At 40.6% G+C, this 15,690-nt stretch overlaps 2 protein-coding genes across 2 annotated transcripts; both read right to left on the bottom strand.

Annotated features, from left to right (window-relative positions):
• Positions 1-6,042: 6,042 nt before the first annotated feature.
• On the bottom strand, positions 6,043-13,510 carry kiaa1191 (KIAA1191 ortholog). Its single transcript, XM_056383474.1, has 8 exons — positions 13,309-13,510; positions 12,134-12,260; positions 11,761-11,948; positions 11,436-11,547; positions 11,115-11,239; positions 8,078-8,229; positions 7,720-7,886; positions 6,043-7,316 (listed from the first exon to the last, which is right to left on the bottom strand). The coding sequence occupies exons 2-8, from the start codon at positions 12,159-12,161 to the stop codon at positions 7,111-7,113; spliced, it is 978 nt and encodes a 325-aa protein (XP_056239449.1). The 5' UTR covers positions 12,162-12,260; positions 13,309-13,510; the 3' UTR covers positions 6,043-7,110.
• Positions 13,511-14,352: 842 nt separating this feature from the next.
• On the bottom strand, positions 14,353-15,690 carry LOC130173694 (C-X-C motif chemokine 11-6-like). Its single transcript, XM_056383146.1, has 4 exons — positions 15,465-15,690; positions 15,171-15,288; positions 14,822-14,896; positions 14,353-14,704 (listed from the first exon to the last, which is right to left on the bottom strand). Exons 1-4 carry the CDS (start codon positions 15,526-15,528, stop codon positions 14,650-14,652), a joined length of 312 nt encoding a protein of 103 aa, XP_056239121.1. The 5' UTR covers positions 15,529-15,690; the 3' UTR covers positions 14,353-14,649.

The following is a 15,690-nucleotide window of genomic DNA, read 5'->3' as shown; positions in this document are numbered from 1 at the left end:
ACATTACATATTTACAGTATTGTTATAATAAATATATGAGTTTTTCTTTTAAAGACAGACACTGGCGGAGTTAAGTCCACTGGCATCTCTTCAATTCCTGCCCCTTCTGATAATACAGGTTGCTTCCTTATTGTCTTTGAATATTTCCCGGGCAGTGGAACATTTTTGATTTCATTGAACTTTGAAGTTAGTTTAAGGGCTTTCTATGTACACGTTGATATAAAACATATCCTACTGGGAGACAGTTTTATGGAAATCCTACATATAAAACACATACACCTAGATGAACTGTGCCAATAGTGATTGTATTATGCTAACAGTGAACAGAGATTGCTAAACTACTGATTTGACTAATGACGGGATAAATCTGATTGTTCACATATGTCATTCACAAAACAGTTAAAGCAGTTTAGTTAAGGTGTTATCACGTTACTCCTACTCCTTCTAGTTTTACCTGCCAGAGCTCAGATCTGATGCCAAGACTGCATTTAGAGCAATAGTGAATGATAGAAACTAAGTGACTTGGACAGGTTTATATGGATTTTTTGCATTTACTTTATGTACATTTGAGTAACACCGATACTGAAGGAGACCAAAGTCTTTATAATATATTTAAACTAGACCTGAACTATGGTCTCCGTATTTAAAAACATATGAAATACTTTGCCCAAGTGGGAGACAGGGAATTAGAGACACTGCTTCTCTCAATCACTAAGATACAGACAGTCCTTCTCTGTATCTCAGTTGGATGGGTACCAGCAGGCATTGAGAGGGTAGAAGGAGACAGGTAGTGAGGGAGTGTGTGAGACAGTGTGCTGGGATGGAAATCTATAAAAATGACAAAGAAAGGCTCAACACTAAAAAGTGTGTGAAGTTCTCTCTGGCGACATCTTGTCCACTTACTGTCCATGTCTCTTCTTGAGGAATGTGTGATCGTCTGGCCAAGTAACACGCCTCACCTCGCCGTGTCCAAAACCACATCGGCCCATATGTGATCATGATGAAGGAGAACAGGGATGGACCGTTTTACAAGGGGCCTATTGTGAGTGTGTGGAGAAAAAAAAAACATATTCCCCAGATCCACACCTTGGAAGTGCTACACAAAACTACCAGATACTAAATATTTATTCAATGCCATACCGATATCATTCAGTTACTATGTGCTTGTGTGTACAGTATATGTTCCCATGTATTTGTTTTTTTTTTTTTTATATATACTGTGTACACAAACTGTTGGGGATATTTTTCCCTGATGTTGAAGTGAAGTGTTTTTTTTACAGAATCCAGTTTAAGTTTTTACCTTTCAGCATCTTTCTTTGGGTTGTATGCTGACATGTCTTCAGGTGTGCTGTGGATGTGCGTGAGTGAGAACCAGTGACATAAGCCAAAGAACTGCATTCCTCTCCTGGCTTAAGGGATTAATAAGTATAATTATGTGTGGACCATGACTTTGTTATCCAATGGGATCCACCCCAAAGATCAAAGGTTCCTTAATCACTATGGTGATATAAAATGATGGGCAACAGCAGTGGGGCAGCTTACCAAGGAATTTCAGAGAAGTTGTAATATTTAATTCATTTTCACTTCTAGCTTTTGAGCCTTTAAACTTTCACTTTGGTTGTCTAGTTTGTTAGGTTACATTTTTACTTCATTGCTACTATGGTGATTCATCTTATGTAATTGTTAGATACTTATTATAAGTAAATTACCAGGCTACCATGTCATGGTCCTGACTGCGTCATATATATGAAGGGAAACACCCAGATAAACTAGTCCTGTGTGCTGAGTGCGTGTAAGCCCACGGCAATGACAGCAGTTACAGTTTGACGACTTCTGATAACCACATCATATAAAAACGAACTAAAAATCTCTTTATCCATGTCCATTCTCACCCAATGAAAGTAATGACTTTTGAATTGCAAAATGTAGCAGGCGCATATAAGGAAAAAAAAACAGGATGTGGGCAACAGTTGAATATTTGAGGGTTACCACACAAGCACAAGCGGAGGAGTGAACTCTGAACCTGATTCAAAGTTTATGTAAACACTAATAACAACGATATATCTATCTGTGTGACTGCTGATAAAAATCTGGTCAGTAGTCAAGTCTTTTAGATAAATAATGATGTATACACCTTAATTTTATAGACCCCTTAAGGAAACATTGCAGTCTGGATTATGTAATTTAGATATTCATTTACTTTCAACTGTACACCTAATCTAATCAAACAAATCTATTATAGTAGCACATCCCAGACATGAATCATCTCACACACATGAAGGTTTCACTGTCGACCATGCACACACATGCAGGGCTGCACACGCAATGTGCGGTGTAGTGTTTTCTTCCTTGTATTTCTTTAACTGTTCGGCCATCAGCAACTCTCTGAGTGTGTGTGGTTTCTAAAACAATGTTGGTCTTGGTGCATCAGCCGGATGTGACTCTCGTTAGTTGAGCACCTCCAGCTGACTGTTCAGACCTTGTCATATAGGGGGATCTCCCCTTCCACATCTGCTTCATGTTAGGGCCTGGGGGCCAGTACAGGAGGGCCCAACAATACTCCCTGCTTCTCTGTCTCTTTCTCAGTGGGGGATGGCAGAACGCCTGAAGAACAGCACTAAGACACAAAGCCAGAGGCTAGAAACTAGGTTATATAACACAGGTAACATTTTTTAGCTAAATAAATCTAGTGAGTTTTTTTTTCAGTTTTCATTTGTTACACTACGGTGTAGTGTCCCTATATTTTGGAACAGATGACCTTCAGTAGTTAGCTTTTTCACATCAACAGGCGCCTCATTTTGGTTTTCTCTTGTTTTTCCATTGCCATTTTTTTGCCTGCAGGATACAAAGGCCAGAGTATGAAATTGTATTTACTCAATATATTTCTCAGATGCTTACATTGATATACATTTCCTCACTGTGCGTAAGATGTGTACATTTTCTTCAGGGGCTCTTCAGGGACTTGGAGATGTTGTAACAGAGTCTTCCCAATTTATGAGGTACAGCAGTTTGTTATTACATACATAAGCACACTGATTTGATTTGTGTGTGACATATCTATGTTAATAGCCGTAACACTGCAACCCTATCCCAAGGTAGTAGGCATGATTTGTGCTTACTTTCACAGGATACAGTACCTGAACATAACCATCAGTTCTGCTCAGGGTCCCACGTACCCCCCTCTAAACTCCTCTCAGCTTGGTCGGTTCACCTCCAGGCCATGTCACTGTGAATTAGCCCCAGATGTGCTTTTGGAGTCAGCTAGTATAGCATATGACACAGAGAACCCACCCAGCAGCAAATGTCAAGAGGGACCCCCTCCAAATCCCTCGCTGTTTGTGTCATTGCGTGAGTAACCAGATTAAATCTGAAAAAACAGTTAGTCATCACCATGATTAGTGAAGCTTGTTACAAGTTGTGAGTTTAGCGGATAAGAGAAACTGTAACTTAGAAGCAATAAATGAAATGTAATTCCAGTGACAGTGTCGTGTCTGTCACTCTAACATCTTGTGTACAGCTGATATAGAAAACATCAAAGTACCACATGCTTCGCGTCAAAGAAGTCTTTGAAGGAGTTTATTGCTGCTGGAAAATAATTACTCTTTATAGGTCAGGTATCAGCATCCCAATCATTGACTGTATGAACTCAAGACCTGGAGAGAGGATTTCCTGGCACCCTTCTGGAGTCACCCTGACATAAAGTGCCTCTATAACACTCCTACATGAATCGGATGAAAGTTCACACAATCCTCCTCAAAGCTGACCTTCCCACACTGCACATTTAGTGTTTTTCTGACATAGTATCCCTAACACACCTAAACCTGGAGAGGGGGAGCGAGCGCAACCTAAAAAAGAAAAATCACATCGCGTCTTATAAACTGCCACTAGCATTGCGTCGAGACTACACCATGGTAGTTTGGCCAGACTGGCAAGACCAAGTTGTGTCATAAGAGGGTGAGGAATTAAAATGCAGTCTGTGGAAAATAGTCATTGTTTTGAGGTTGTTAAGGAAGGAATTCAGACAGACCAGTTTTTCACAATGTAGATGAGTGAGTGAATTTGTCGTGTCAGATTACAGATTGGATCCTACTGTTTGTTTTGGTGTATGGTCACTCTGGCAGGGTGGTGCTTGCCATCGCACATCTGTGAGTGAGCTAAATGATTAGTGTGGGATCAGAGCATAGTTGGGGGGAGGGGCTCGCAAAAAACACGTCATGGCAGAGCCAGAGAGAGAGAGAGAGAGAGAGAGAGCCATCTGTATTATGTCATGACTGCCGGGGCACTCCACCCTTTGCTCTCTATTTCCTTGTTCCTCTGTTTCACTCATTCCAAGACTCCCCCCACCCACTCTTTCTCTTGCCTTTGCTTTACTGCTGTTTGTGTTTCTGGTTTAGTGTTACTGACACACTCATCTCTGCCCAGTTGTTTATCTGCCATATTGCATGCCTCTAACAGAAATGTGACCCAAGGCCGAATATCTCCATCTGTGTTAGTAGTTTTACAAAACCCGGACACCAAATTCACTGCACCTTCTTCATCCTGTCTTTCTCTCTGGCTTTCATCTTGTGTCTGTCTATCCATCACTTTAATTGCCGCTAATGACTGTCCACATCCAGCCTTTTGACTGACATCTCTCTGTCTGCACTTGCCTGTCTCATTTGACATTCACCTTCGTTCCTGACGCACCATCTGAAAACCAGACGTGGATGCTCAACAGCCTGTAATCATGTGAAGGAGTGTTTCCTTCAAAAGCTCCAGCTAGTTTCTGAATAGACGAAAGTCAAAATTTTAAAATGAATGAGAAAGGAAGTGAAGTCAAGGTTTGCTTCTCTCAGAACAACAGCACCAAATCCAAAAGTAAGATTCATAATTCATATATACTTTTCTAAATAAGTCAACAAAGGCCTCCTGTACAATATGTTGTAAATATTACGCACACCCTGTATTAAATTTACCACATGTACACACACTGACACAAATGCTGCTGTCTCTCTCTCGCACACACACACACACACACACACACACACACACACACACACACAATAAATAGAGCATCAGACAATAACTGCTGAGAACTTTAACAAGGCTGTAAACCTTGCCAGTTCATGGCTGAGCCCGGGGGGAAGGACTCTCCTCTCTACTGATCCTCCCTGCTGGCTCATTGTCTGATGGCCTGGATGTTTGCTTCATTGTGGAGGGGGGAGGCTGGGTGGGAAATAATATTCAGCTATTGTGCGGTATTGTTGACAATGTAATTACTGTTGCATCAATCTCTCTGACAACAGTAGGACAAGATTAATTAAATATGTGTATGCACAGCAGATGACAGCAGAATTAATTTCCTGATTATCCATCAAACTTTTAATTTTAGAGAAAAAAATATCATGGCTACTTAATCATTTAAGTGCAGCATATATGCTTCTGTTCTTGATTATTATCTGATAAGGGCCTGGGTAACTCATGAAGGAATACTAGTGTCAAACTAATGAGTACGAAACTTGTCACAACCCAGTGATTGCATGTTTAACTTATTGCGCCACCTTGTGGCCAAAGACTGTAGTTAAAGGTTGGTGCAAAATGCTTATATGTTATCACCTTTATGAGCTGATATTTCAATAGAAATTTCCAGTTGGTGCCAGTAGTTTTTTTCCCCTGAAAAGGAAAATATACAAATGCGTGTTTTACATCGTCTCATTCCAGGCTTCCAAATATATTAAAGGGAAACAAGAGGACAGTTGAGTCTGGTTTTTAGGCTGTATTTCCACAGCACAATTCATATTCATATTCATATTCATATTCATATATATATATATATATATATATATACTGTCCTGTGTAATGTGTAAAACTCAAAACTCTAATCTGTTAGGAGTACTTTTCTTCAGAGTAACAACTGCTATAACACAAAATAGTATTTCTTTATAATAGAATGCATTATATAGTGAACATGAGTGGACAGTACGACATGGGATTAGTCTGCCGGTACACACTACTTGCATTTAATTTTCCAAATGTTTTCATTAAGAAAAAACAAAAGAACAATTTTTGCTTATGCCTATCAGATTTATTTACAGATGTAAGTGGGAGACAACCTCCCTTGTGCAATTACTTATTGGAATTCATCAACTTTTTCAAATAAAACAGCAGGGATTCTTGGATTGAGATACACACACAAATAAAATCAGTTGAAAGTTGAAAATGGCAGATGCTTTGTATTATTATAGCATTCTGAAACAAGATTGTGATGCTATATAAAATGGTATAAACCCAAAATACTACCTACTACTTAGTATGAACAAAGTTGAATTAAAATGGAGCAATATGAAAATACTTGTTGAAATAATAAAAATAAAAAAAATCACTTCAGGTCAGCAGTCATACTGTAATAAAGTAAAATAAGACGCTCTTCCATATAATACAAAAACAAAAGCTGAACTTAGATGGCAAGAAAGCCAAAAGCAAACACTCTGTTTAGGCACAATATCAGTCATACCACACTATACTCTGCATGCTAACAGAGAAAAGCACTACACAGCTACAAACCTGTGATCTTATTTAAAATAAAAAAATTATAATACAAATGAGGCAACTGAGCATTATGAATTGAAATAGCTGGTCAGTTTTAGTACAAGAGGCAATGCTAAAGTGATTAACTAAAGCAAGGGACTGACAAGATATTTCAACGACTTCAATCTCATGCTACCACTGACAATGGAACGAGGACAGCAAGGCAATGAATGCCAATGCACACATTACATGACAGAACAACAATAATAAAAAGCATTATGATTTTTAGGGATGACAAATGAAGTTACTTCATTTGGTATTTTATTTGGACCAATGAGTTGGAAGAGATAAGTTGGGGATGGTGTGAACTAATAGAAGATAGCTATCCATCTGAGTAGGTCCACTGGGAGGAGTAAGAGTGTGGCGATGTCTCTGGGGCTGGTGGGCTAATACTATAAGTGGTCCTCATTCCTCACAGCCTCAGTGAATTCAGGGAGGCAGAGGGGACAGAGGAAAGCAGGGAAGCAAATGAGCAACCAAATGGAGAGAAAACAAAATACTGAGGATGTGGTACAGAGGTGTAATGACACAGCTGGTCTGGTGTCAGAAGCCTGAAGGTGTTAAAACATTCATATCCCGAGGTTTAAGTTTGTGTGGCCGTGGGGGCGCCGGCTTGGCATTAATGCCCGAGATTTCAATCTTGGGGGGCATGAAGTTGGCAGGGTCCTCCACCTTGAGGTTGACCTGGGTGTTGGTGCCATCCATGGTAGAAGACTTCTGCAGGCCAAAGTAGGACTGCAGTGAAAAGCCTGCAGGAGAGAAGAAGTGGTATATGTTGTCATTAATAACCTAAATCTACTTGTTACAGCCAACACCTTAACTCTCATGATTTTAAAGAGTAATGCTAAGTCTTGCTTTTTTGATATCCAGTGGTTCAACTTTAAGTTAAGCACACTGAATGACCTCTGTGCATGATAATGTGCTATACAAATAAATTTGCCTTGGCTAACTTCGCATCTTGCTGCAGTGATGTACAGGTGTACTCCAGGACACCATGACATCACTAATGGGTGAGGTTTAAGGTACAAAAGTCCCCAGTTTGTCATGCTGCAGGATTTATCCTACTGCTACGAGAAACTATTCTAACTGCTGTGCATTAATAATGTAAAAAATAGTGCAATACAGTCAATATCCACATGCAGGATCTCTCACCTGTGCTGGTTTCAGAGCCTGGGTCGGTGGGGGATTTCTGTACCACAGACCGAGATCCAAAGAAGTTCCACCTCTCTCCTCCTCCCCCTTCATTTCCTCCCATGTCTGTGCTTGGACTGTGCTCTGGGGTGGCAAGAAAAGGCGCAGGACTCAGCTGGAACCAGCTCCTGCACTCGACCAAGCAATGAGCATACAAGACAACATGTGAGGTGATAAGCCAAATGGCACCTCATATAGGCCATGCTGGGAAATTAAGCATGTTATGATTACGGGGTGTGGTTCCATTCATTTAAACATACGATATTTGATCGGAGCTTTTATTAAATAACATCATGAGCTTATCATCTTCGTAGCCTACCTGCGACTGACAGCCGGCGATGAGTGGGGACTAACGCAGGGAGTGACACTGGGGGTGACGGAGGGGGTGACAGAAGGGGTGCCACTTGGGGTGGATTGTGCTGATGTTGTAAGCCTGTCCTCCTTGAACTCCCCGCTTGGCATTCTCAACTTCTGCACGGACAGAAAAAATAAGCGATGAAACAAACAAAGAATGACCTCCACTGACCCAGAATCACCCTGTACATTACAGAGTGAATTTTTTTTTTTTTTTTTTTTAAACCAAGTTTGGCTGGTTGTTCATTTTTGACTTGTATACCCTTTAAAGACAGCAAAGCTGTGACACTTTCCCCCCATGACCATTTTATCAGCACAGTCTGTGACAGATGTGTCAGAGACAAAACATTGATTTTATTTAAAGAACAAACACTCCTTGAATACACAATGCAAAAGGTCAGCAGTGTTTTTCTGGACCTGCAGCTCAAAAATGATAACAAAGTGCGTCACAGATCGTCAGAGCCTATAACCTGTGACCATGTGGTGTGGGTGGAAAGAGAGAGGACACACACACACACACACACACACACACACACACACACACACAGAGAGGACTGCTGTGTTATAAAATCATGGTGATCTGACTATGACCCACATCATTACTAACCATCGAAATAAGCTTTCATAGCATAAGCACTGAGCCTGAGAAGTTGTATTACTTAAAGGCCATTATTGCAATGATATACATTGCTTAAAACTCTACCAGCAACACCTGCAAAACCTCCAGTTCAAGAGAAAATAACCTGGTCTGGCTTACCTGTGCCAGTCAAATAAACATTCAAAAAACAGATTTAGATCCTGATACCTGTAACAATTTGAATGCACGTTCAACCATACATGCCTTGACATTACGACAGTAATGATCTCTGGAAGAATGTTTTCAGTGTTCAGTCTCCTTTCAATGAAGGCGCATTCTGATCCATATGTTGAAGGTACTTCCAAACTCATATCAAACTTGTATATGTGGTCCTGCATCCTGCTCAGGGCAGTGCCCATCATACAAATGAATAACATAAGATCCCCATGGCCTTGAACACCCTCTGTATTATTTGGGTCGGTATTCTGTTGCCAGAATGGGAATCAACAATATTTTGCAAAGTTAAACCAATTTTTGTGTGATCTATAAAGTGCAGGAGAACTGCAGTGGAGACAAAAAAGCCAAATAAAAAAAATGTTCCAGGCTAGACCTTGTGTGTTATCATAAATAATTTCTATAGTTATATACTGAAAACACTATGGAGGCAAACACGGGTCTGGTGTGGATTATGTTTTCAATTGACCCAAACGTCAGGGCTAAGTGCCCAAGTTTGTGCCACTCGTTTATTATCCTTTAGGTTGATGATAATATGAGGGGCACAAACTGGGGCTAGTGGTTGCCTGGGGACACGAAAGCTGCTATAGCAGAGTGAAAAAAAAACCCCAATACAGTCACAGGAACAGCCTATGATGAATTTCCTTCCCTGTAGCTTCAATTCACATTAACCAATATCCCCGTTAAGTGTAGCCCTAACATTGGTTAGCAGGTGCTAAGCTAACTGTGGCTAGACTGCCACACACCAGATACAATATGAACCTATCAAGTAGCGTAGTAAGCTAACGTTATCTAGCCAGCATCAGTTCACGCCACCCTTTTTACTTCTGGCTCAGTTATGACCTCCACAATACCTAACATAAAGCTTCCGTAGGCTGTTAAATGACAGTTAATGTCAGAAATGGGTTTGTTCACTAAGGTTAGCTCGATTGCCAGCTTTGCCAGCTAGCCTACTGGGTTGCTTTGCTAACGGCCTGCTTTCCGGTCGGAATGTAGACATAGTACTAGCTTAATACAATAGCTTCTTGACATACCTTTTTATGATTAGTTTTCTTTTACGCTCCAGTCCGATATATTCCTTCATTTTGCCCATAATTTGTTGTTTTTACAAGTTCAAGGGACGACTATTTCTCGAAAACACAGACGGTAACGTCTGTACACTCCACAGTCGGCCTCTAAAACGTCTGTTCTGTTAGGAGCTCGGTGATTGGTCCGTTTGGGAAAATAAGGGGGCTCGATTCATTTAAGGGCGTTGCCTGGCAACACCACTGATAGAAGCTGTGGTTTGTGCAAGCAGCACAGAGCATATTACGTAATTTGTTTACCAAGATGTTGTTCCGTGTTCAGCCTGCAGTCACTCAACAGGCTACAACAATATGGTATTAACCTATAATTTTCCACGATAATGCCTGCTTATTTTGAGTAATAAAATGCAGACACCGTAATTCTTTTAGTAGGAATATAGGTTAGTCCTGTGTGTGTGTGTGTGTGTGTGTGTGTGTGTGTGTGTGTGTGTGTGTGTGTGTGTGTGTGTGTCAACATTACAGCACTGAAATGTAGCTGTACTTGTGACTGGTCAGTTGATAGCAGGTGAAAGGGGGTGGGGGCAGTGCGTGACACTCAGGTTGTACTACTGTGAATGTGTGTATGCAGAGTGCCCTCCTCTGGGACTTTCTATAACAGTTTTTGCTTAAAATTCAATGTATAGAAAATAAAGCACATTACATAATTCTTACAACTGGTTAACCTTAAGCACAAAATTTGTTTTTCTGTTTGTGCAAGTTATATTTTGAAGACATTATTCTTGTTTTCACTGTTCATGGGATGTTTTTGCACTGCCTTATGATCATGAAAACATATATTCAGAGGTTGTGTGACATTTCCAAACCAAATTACTCCAATCTGCTGAAATCTAATAAACTCAATCTTGCTGAAAGTTCACTTTCTGTAGAAAAAAAGCACTTTTAAAACAAAAGGGGGGACCTGCGACCTCTCATTTAGACCTAAACTTTATAAACGAGCTGTAAGTGAAACCGTCTGGATTTTTTTCACCTTGTGTGGTGCTACCCTTTGACACACAAGTCACACATTAACGTGTGAAGATAATTATTACAGTCACTTAAGGACAGGCACAAACTTTTCCCTTCTCCTGCACACTTCAAGCCTCTAACTCACATTTGTTAATACTCACTGGCAGTGTGTCACCCAGACGGTGAAAGCGTGTCTCCTCGGTGGAGAGGCCCTTGTGGGGAGAATACCCAGCGTCTGTCAGGCCTGCCTGGTGCTCAAACCTCTGGAGATTCTCCTGGGTTTGCTCTAAGTAAAGATGGGCATAGAGTCAGCATTGGAGATAAAATTAGTCACTGTTTTAAAGTGCTGCACTCCATTTTAGCCTACTGATACTTTGAAAACTGTTTATCAAGTTTATCTGTGTTCTTACATGTTTAGATATTTATGAAATTAAGTTTAAATGTATGTTCTTCAACTAAGTTACTCGATTTTGTTGACTTACTGATCATAAGTGAACTCATTAAAGAGGTGGCTTTGGCTTTCACCACAGGCACTGGTGACTTGGCTGGCGCTGTTGGCTCACAAGTCAGAAACTTCCCACCACTTTCACCTTCCTAGTCACACAAGATCACACTGTTAAGATTATCTCACAAACCAGTTACAGAACAGATATGCCAGCGAATCAAATGTGTACTGCTATCCACCTAACCTCCAAGAACACAAGTTACACATCAGCCAGAACAAACAACATTTTGTTCAGCTAACCAGTTCATATCTCCAATACAATTTGGGTCAGGCAGTATTAGTGCAAACAAACAGGAAAGCACCTCTGCAGTGTTCCTGAACTTGTGCTGTGGGATGACAGGGTCTTTCCACAAGATGTTGACAGTTAGGTCTGGGGGTGGTGAATGCATGGGGGCATCCATGTGCTCATCATAGCTGATATTATGCCGAGTCATTCCAATAGGAGACGAAAAGGCACCGAAGAGTCCAGATGACGTGCCTGACTCCAGTGCTGAAGCATAGAAATAAACAGACAGATGTTAGTTAATTGTGTTTCATTTTGCATAAGAAAACTATTTCTACTCTTCTATTTCTCTTTCCATGTTTAAACATACCCAAAAATCAATTTCACAAGGTAGAAAATGTAAAATTATCCTCCCTGTCTTTTAATTTGCCAAATTTAAATTCCTACATTACCTGGAATATCTCCCCGTCTTGAGGCCATTTTGACACCAGATCAGAGAGGATGGCCACAGGAGACTGTGGAGGCTGACAGTGTGGTCGTCAGCTATGCTTGCTTGAGTTTGGACTCCAAACCTGAACACTTCATCACATGACATCACACAGTTAGACAGGGCCATTAGACAGATAGAGTAGCCTGGTCCTATATGGATGCAAATTGTGTAGTGCAAGAACAACACATCAGCCCTGTCACCACAGCCTTGCAGAAGACATAATAATTAAATGTAGGCCTTTGTGTGCATGTTTTTTATTCCACAAATCATGGCTAAATCAGAGAATAAACACATCAGAGACCTGTATTTACTGTGCAAAGAGCATGGTGTCCTGTTTCTGACCTGCTGCAAATAGAACCAGAGAATCTGGTTACAGCATGTTAAAGTGTCATTAATATGAGTGAAAGTCAGAGTCACCCTCATATACCAGCCTCTACTTCTCTCCATGGTAGAGCAAAACAGCCAAGCTGTGACCTCAAGCGGGTTAATCTTCACAAGGAAATGAAACCTGTGGAATTAAGGAAATAGCTCCACTGTTTGTTTGATAGACTGGGACCTGTTCTGCAACGAGTTCCTTACTGTGAAAAATACAAAAAGAAAAACCCTCCTTCAGTCCTCTTGTATTATGATGAACCTGTCTACTCCTTATCAGCCTTGTCTGAGCTCACTTTCCACTCACTGCAGTCCACCTGGATCTCCCTCATTTAAATAATGAGTAATCTGCAACATCCTAAACTTAAATTCTTCCTGAATTCAGCTTGATTAGATTTAGGTCTGGGGTATTTCCTGGACTACTCTACTTTCCAGACAGCTGACAGCTCTCTGCTGTTCTCGTCAGCACTGTTAGGAAGCCAGATACAGTGACTTGCAAAAAATAGGAAGTATGCCAGACGCGTGGGAATAACGTCAAAAAGAAACTGTAAACTCCATTCATAATATAAAAACAAAAGCATTTCTGATGTGGGGATATTTTCCCACAGAGTAGACCCCTGCCTAACATTAAAAATGAAGTATTTGAACCATACATGGAGTGGTAGCTAATTTCTGCATTTTCATATTATTTTTTAATATTGTTCAGTCATTTGCAGCGTTCACATGAAGGATAACAGTTTGTCATGCATGCAGATTAACACTCACCTCGACCTGTCAGTATTTCCTCTTCTGTCCTGTTGAGATTATTCCACAGCTGCGGTGATTTCTTTGTCAGAGCTCCGCCGATTTAACAGACTGGACGAACAAATGCTGTATGTTTGCTCAGCGCTCGGTTCATCCATGACTTTTGGACATGCAGAGAGTAAACAGAGAGGCGTTGAGGCGGCCACACACCACCGGTGAACGCACCCGGCAACGCAACCGGCGGAAGTGCTGGTCTTAAATTTAAAGCCCTGCAGCATGTTTGGGAATAACAAGTGGTGCAATACAACAGTATTGTGAGGTCTTAGCCTTTTATATGCAACAATGCCACCGAGTGCGCGGGAACACCAAATACAAATGTTATACTTTAAAACTGAGATGGATAGGTGCAGTAATAAGAATAAATAGTCATAAGATTTGCTGTAAAACTAGGGTCTGATTCAGACAGCTACATCATGGACACTCAGTTCCTTCTAGAAGACAATAAACTGTCGCCCACTGGTTAAAGATGAGGTAGAGGTTGGGTTTAGGCATGTATAAAATGTAGTGGTAATGGTTAAGGTTAGGGTAAATGCCCAAGGAATAAATTAACACCTGTGTGTGTGTGTGTGTGTGTGTGTGGTGTGTGTGTGTGTGTGTGTGTGTGTGTGTGCGTGTGCGTGTTTGTGTGCGTGTGAGATGGGTGTAGAGGATTACAGCCTATGATACTCAGTTGAGCTGAGCCGCCCCTGTCAGAGTTGAGCAGGAAAATACGATGTTTGCTGGTTATCGACCGCTAATCCCAGTCTGACTGCAGCTCTGTTGTCCCCTGATATGTGATACATGTAAGTACTAGTGAGACCCATTACTTGTGTCTAGAAGACACCTTAGAGCGTAACTCCCTCTGATATTTCATGCTTTGCCACCTAAGCCCGTCTGAGATCATAGGATATGTGAACTGACTGATACACTGTATTTTATGCATTGACAGCTCTGAACCACAAGATAGCACTGTTGATATAGGACACAAACAGTATCAGATTTGGAACAGAAAAAAATTACACAATGCTCAATTGATTTCTTTTATTATTTAAAAAAAAACTGAAGTTATCAAAATGCAGAAAAACTTGGTTTACAGCGCATAAATGTATTTACAGAAACACATCAGAGGAAATAAGATAGAACGGAGATATACTGCAAGTGCACATCAGTATAAATAGAAGATAAATAGACAAAAAGCTTCACTTATTTCACATCCACATTTGTTGAAGGTGCTCTTTCTGGGGTGGGGGGTCAGAGGTCATATGAGCTTCTTGTTCACCTGAGTTAAAGAGAGACTCAAATGCGAGCCGTGCTGCGGCTGCCCTAGTTGGTGGTGAAATGAGCCGGTCTGACGGTGGTAAAGGTTTTCTTCTTCTTTCTAGAAATGACAATGAAAGTAGGGCAAACATTAGACTCTTTACAACAGTGTTCTCATTATTGGTGGTCAGTGTATTTTGAAGATGAGGCTTGAATTCAGCTCTGCTCAAATACTTACAGGATGTTAATCAGGAAGTTTTTCACTCGCTTGTTGTTGGGGTTCAGGCAAAAGCGACCAGTGTTGGTGGTGACACTGTTGAAATTGACAATAGAGATATGTTCAGTTGAAGGGATTTACGGAAAACATAAACAGATATATAGATGAGCTATGCGGGCAGACTAATAGATATAGGTATTTTTCAGAATATATGATCTAAGTGTTATTTTAAACACACATTTCATTCCTTACAAATGTAGTGCTTTATTTGAGCTACATTAACTTTATATTAATATCAATCTTCCCAATAGCATCCCATATTTCCACAGCTGTATATATAAAAAAATAAATAAAAATCAATGTCTCTTACACAATCTCCACTTTGTTACAGAAGATGGTGACTGGGTAGATCTGGATGTCCTTTATTTCAGACTTGGCGAGGGAATCCCTGACATTGTGACACAGACACTGCTGTCCGGAATCAATGCCTAGAGAGGGGGACAAGGAAAGAAACATTTTATTAAACCATAATGCTATTGACTGTGCAGAATTCCAACTTACATCCACCAAGATTAATTGAATATATTAATAATAGTTTTGCGTCAGCAAAACAAATCTCACGTTTGCTATATCAGAGTCCAAAAAAAGTGTAATAAAAACTTACGCTGGGCTTTAGAGATGCAGACCACAACGGCCAGGAGCAGAAACACTTTGATGATGCCAGACATTGTTGGTTTCCTCTTTGGTCAAGATGACACTGGTGCAGGAAAAAAATCTTAGTTTTTGTGTAGAAGATGATAGAAAAAATCTGTAATAAATGCAGCTAGAGAGATTTTCTTGTGTCAAGGAAAGCAAAGTGAGTTGACAGCAGCTCTGTGAGGGGTAGAGGC

This window comes from Seriola aureovittata, chromosome 8 (assembly GCF_021018895.1).
Source record: "Seriola aureovittata isolate HTS-2021-v1 ecotype China chromosome 8, ASM2101889v1, whole genome shotgun sequence".
Classification (NCBI taxonomy): Eukaryota; Metazoa; Chordata; class Actinopteri; order Carangiformes; family Carangidae; genus Seriola; species Seriola aureovittata.
Note: the sequence above shows the minus strand (reverse complement) of the source record. Positions and strands in the feature narration are given on the sequence as shown.

Bases quoted from the DNA above. Each gene is read 5' to 3' on its own strand.
- kiaa1191 (XM_056383474.1), bottom strand. From the start codon at position 12,161: ATGGCCTCAAGACGGGGAGATATTCCAG. The intron at 11,949-12,133 runs GTAATGTAGGAA...TCTATGCTTCAG, and splicing joins AAGACGGGGAGATATTCCAG to CACTGGAGTCAGGCACGTCA. The intron at 11,548-11,760 runs GTGCTTTCCTGT...TTGTGTGACTAG, and splicing joins AGTTCAGGAACACTGCAGAG to GAAGGTGAAAGTGGTGGGAA.
- LOC130173694 (XM_056383146.1), bottom strand. From the start codon at position 15,528: ATGTCTGGCATCATCAAAGTGTTTCTGCTCCTGGCCGTTGTGGTCTGC. The intron at 15,289-15,464 runs GTAAGTTTTTAT...CCCCCTCTCTAG, and splicing joins CTGCATCTCTAAAGCCCAGC to GCATTGATTCCGGACAGCAG. The intron at 14,705-14,821 runs GTAAGTATTTGA...TGTCATTTCTAG, and splicing joins AACTTCCTGATTAACATCCT to AAAGAAGAAGAAAACCTTTA.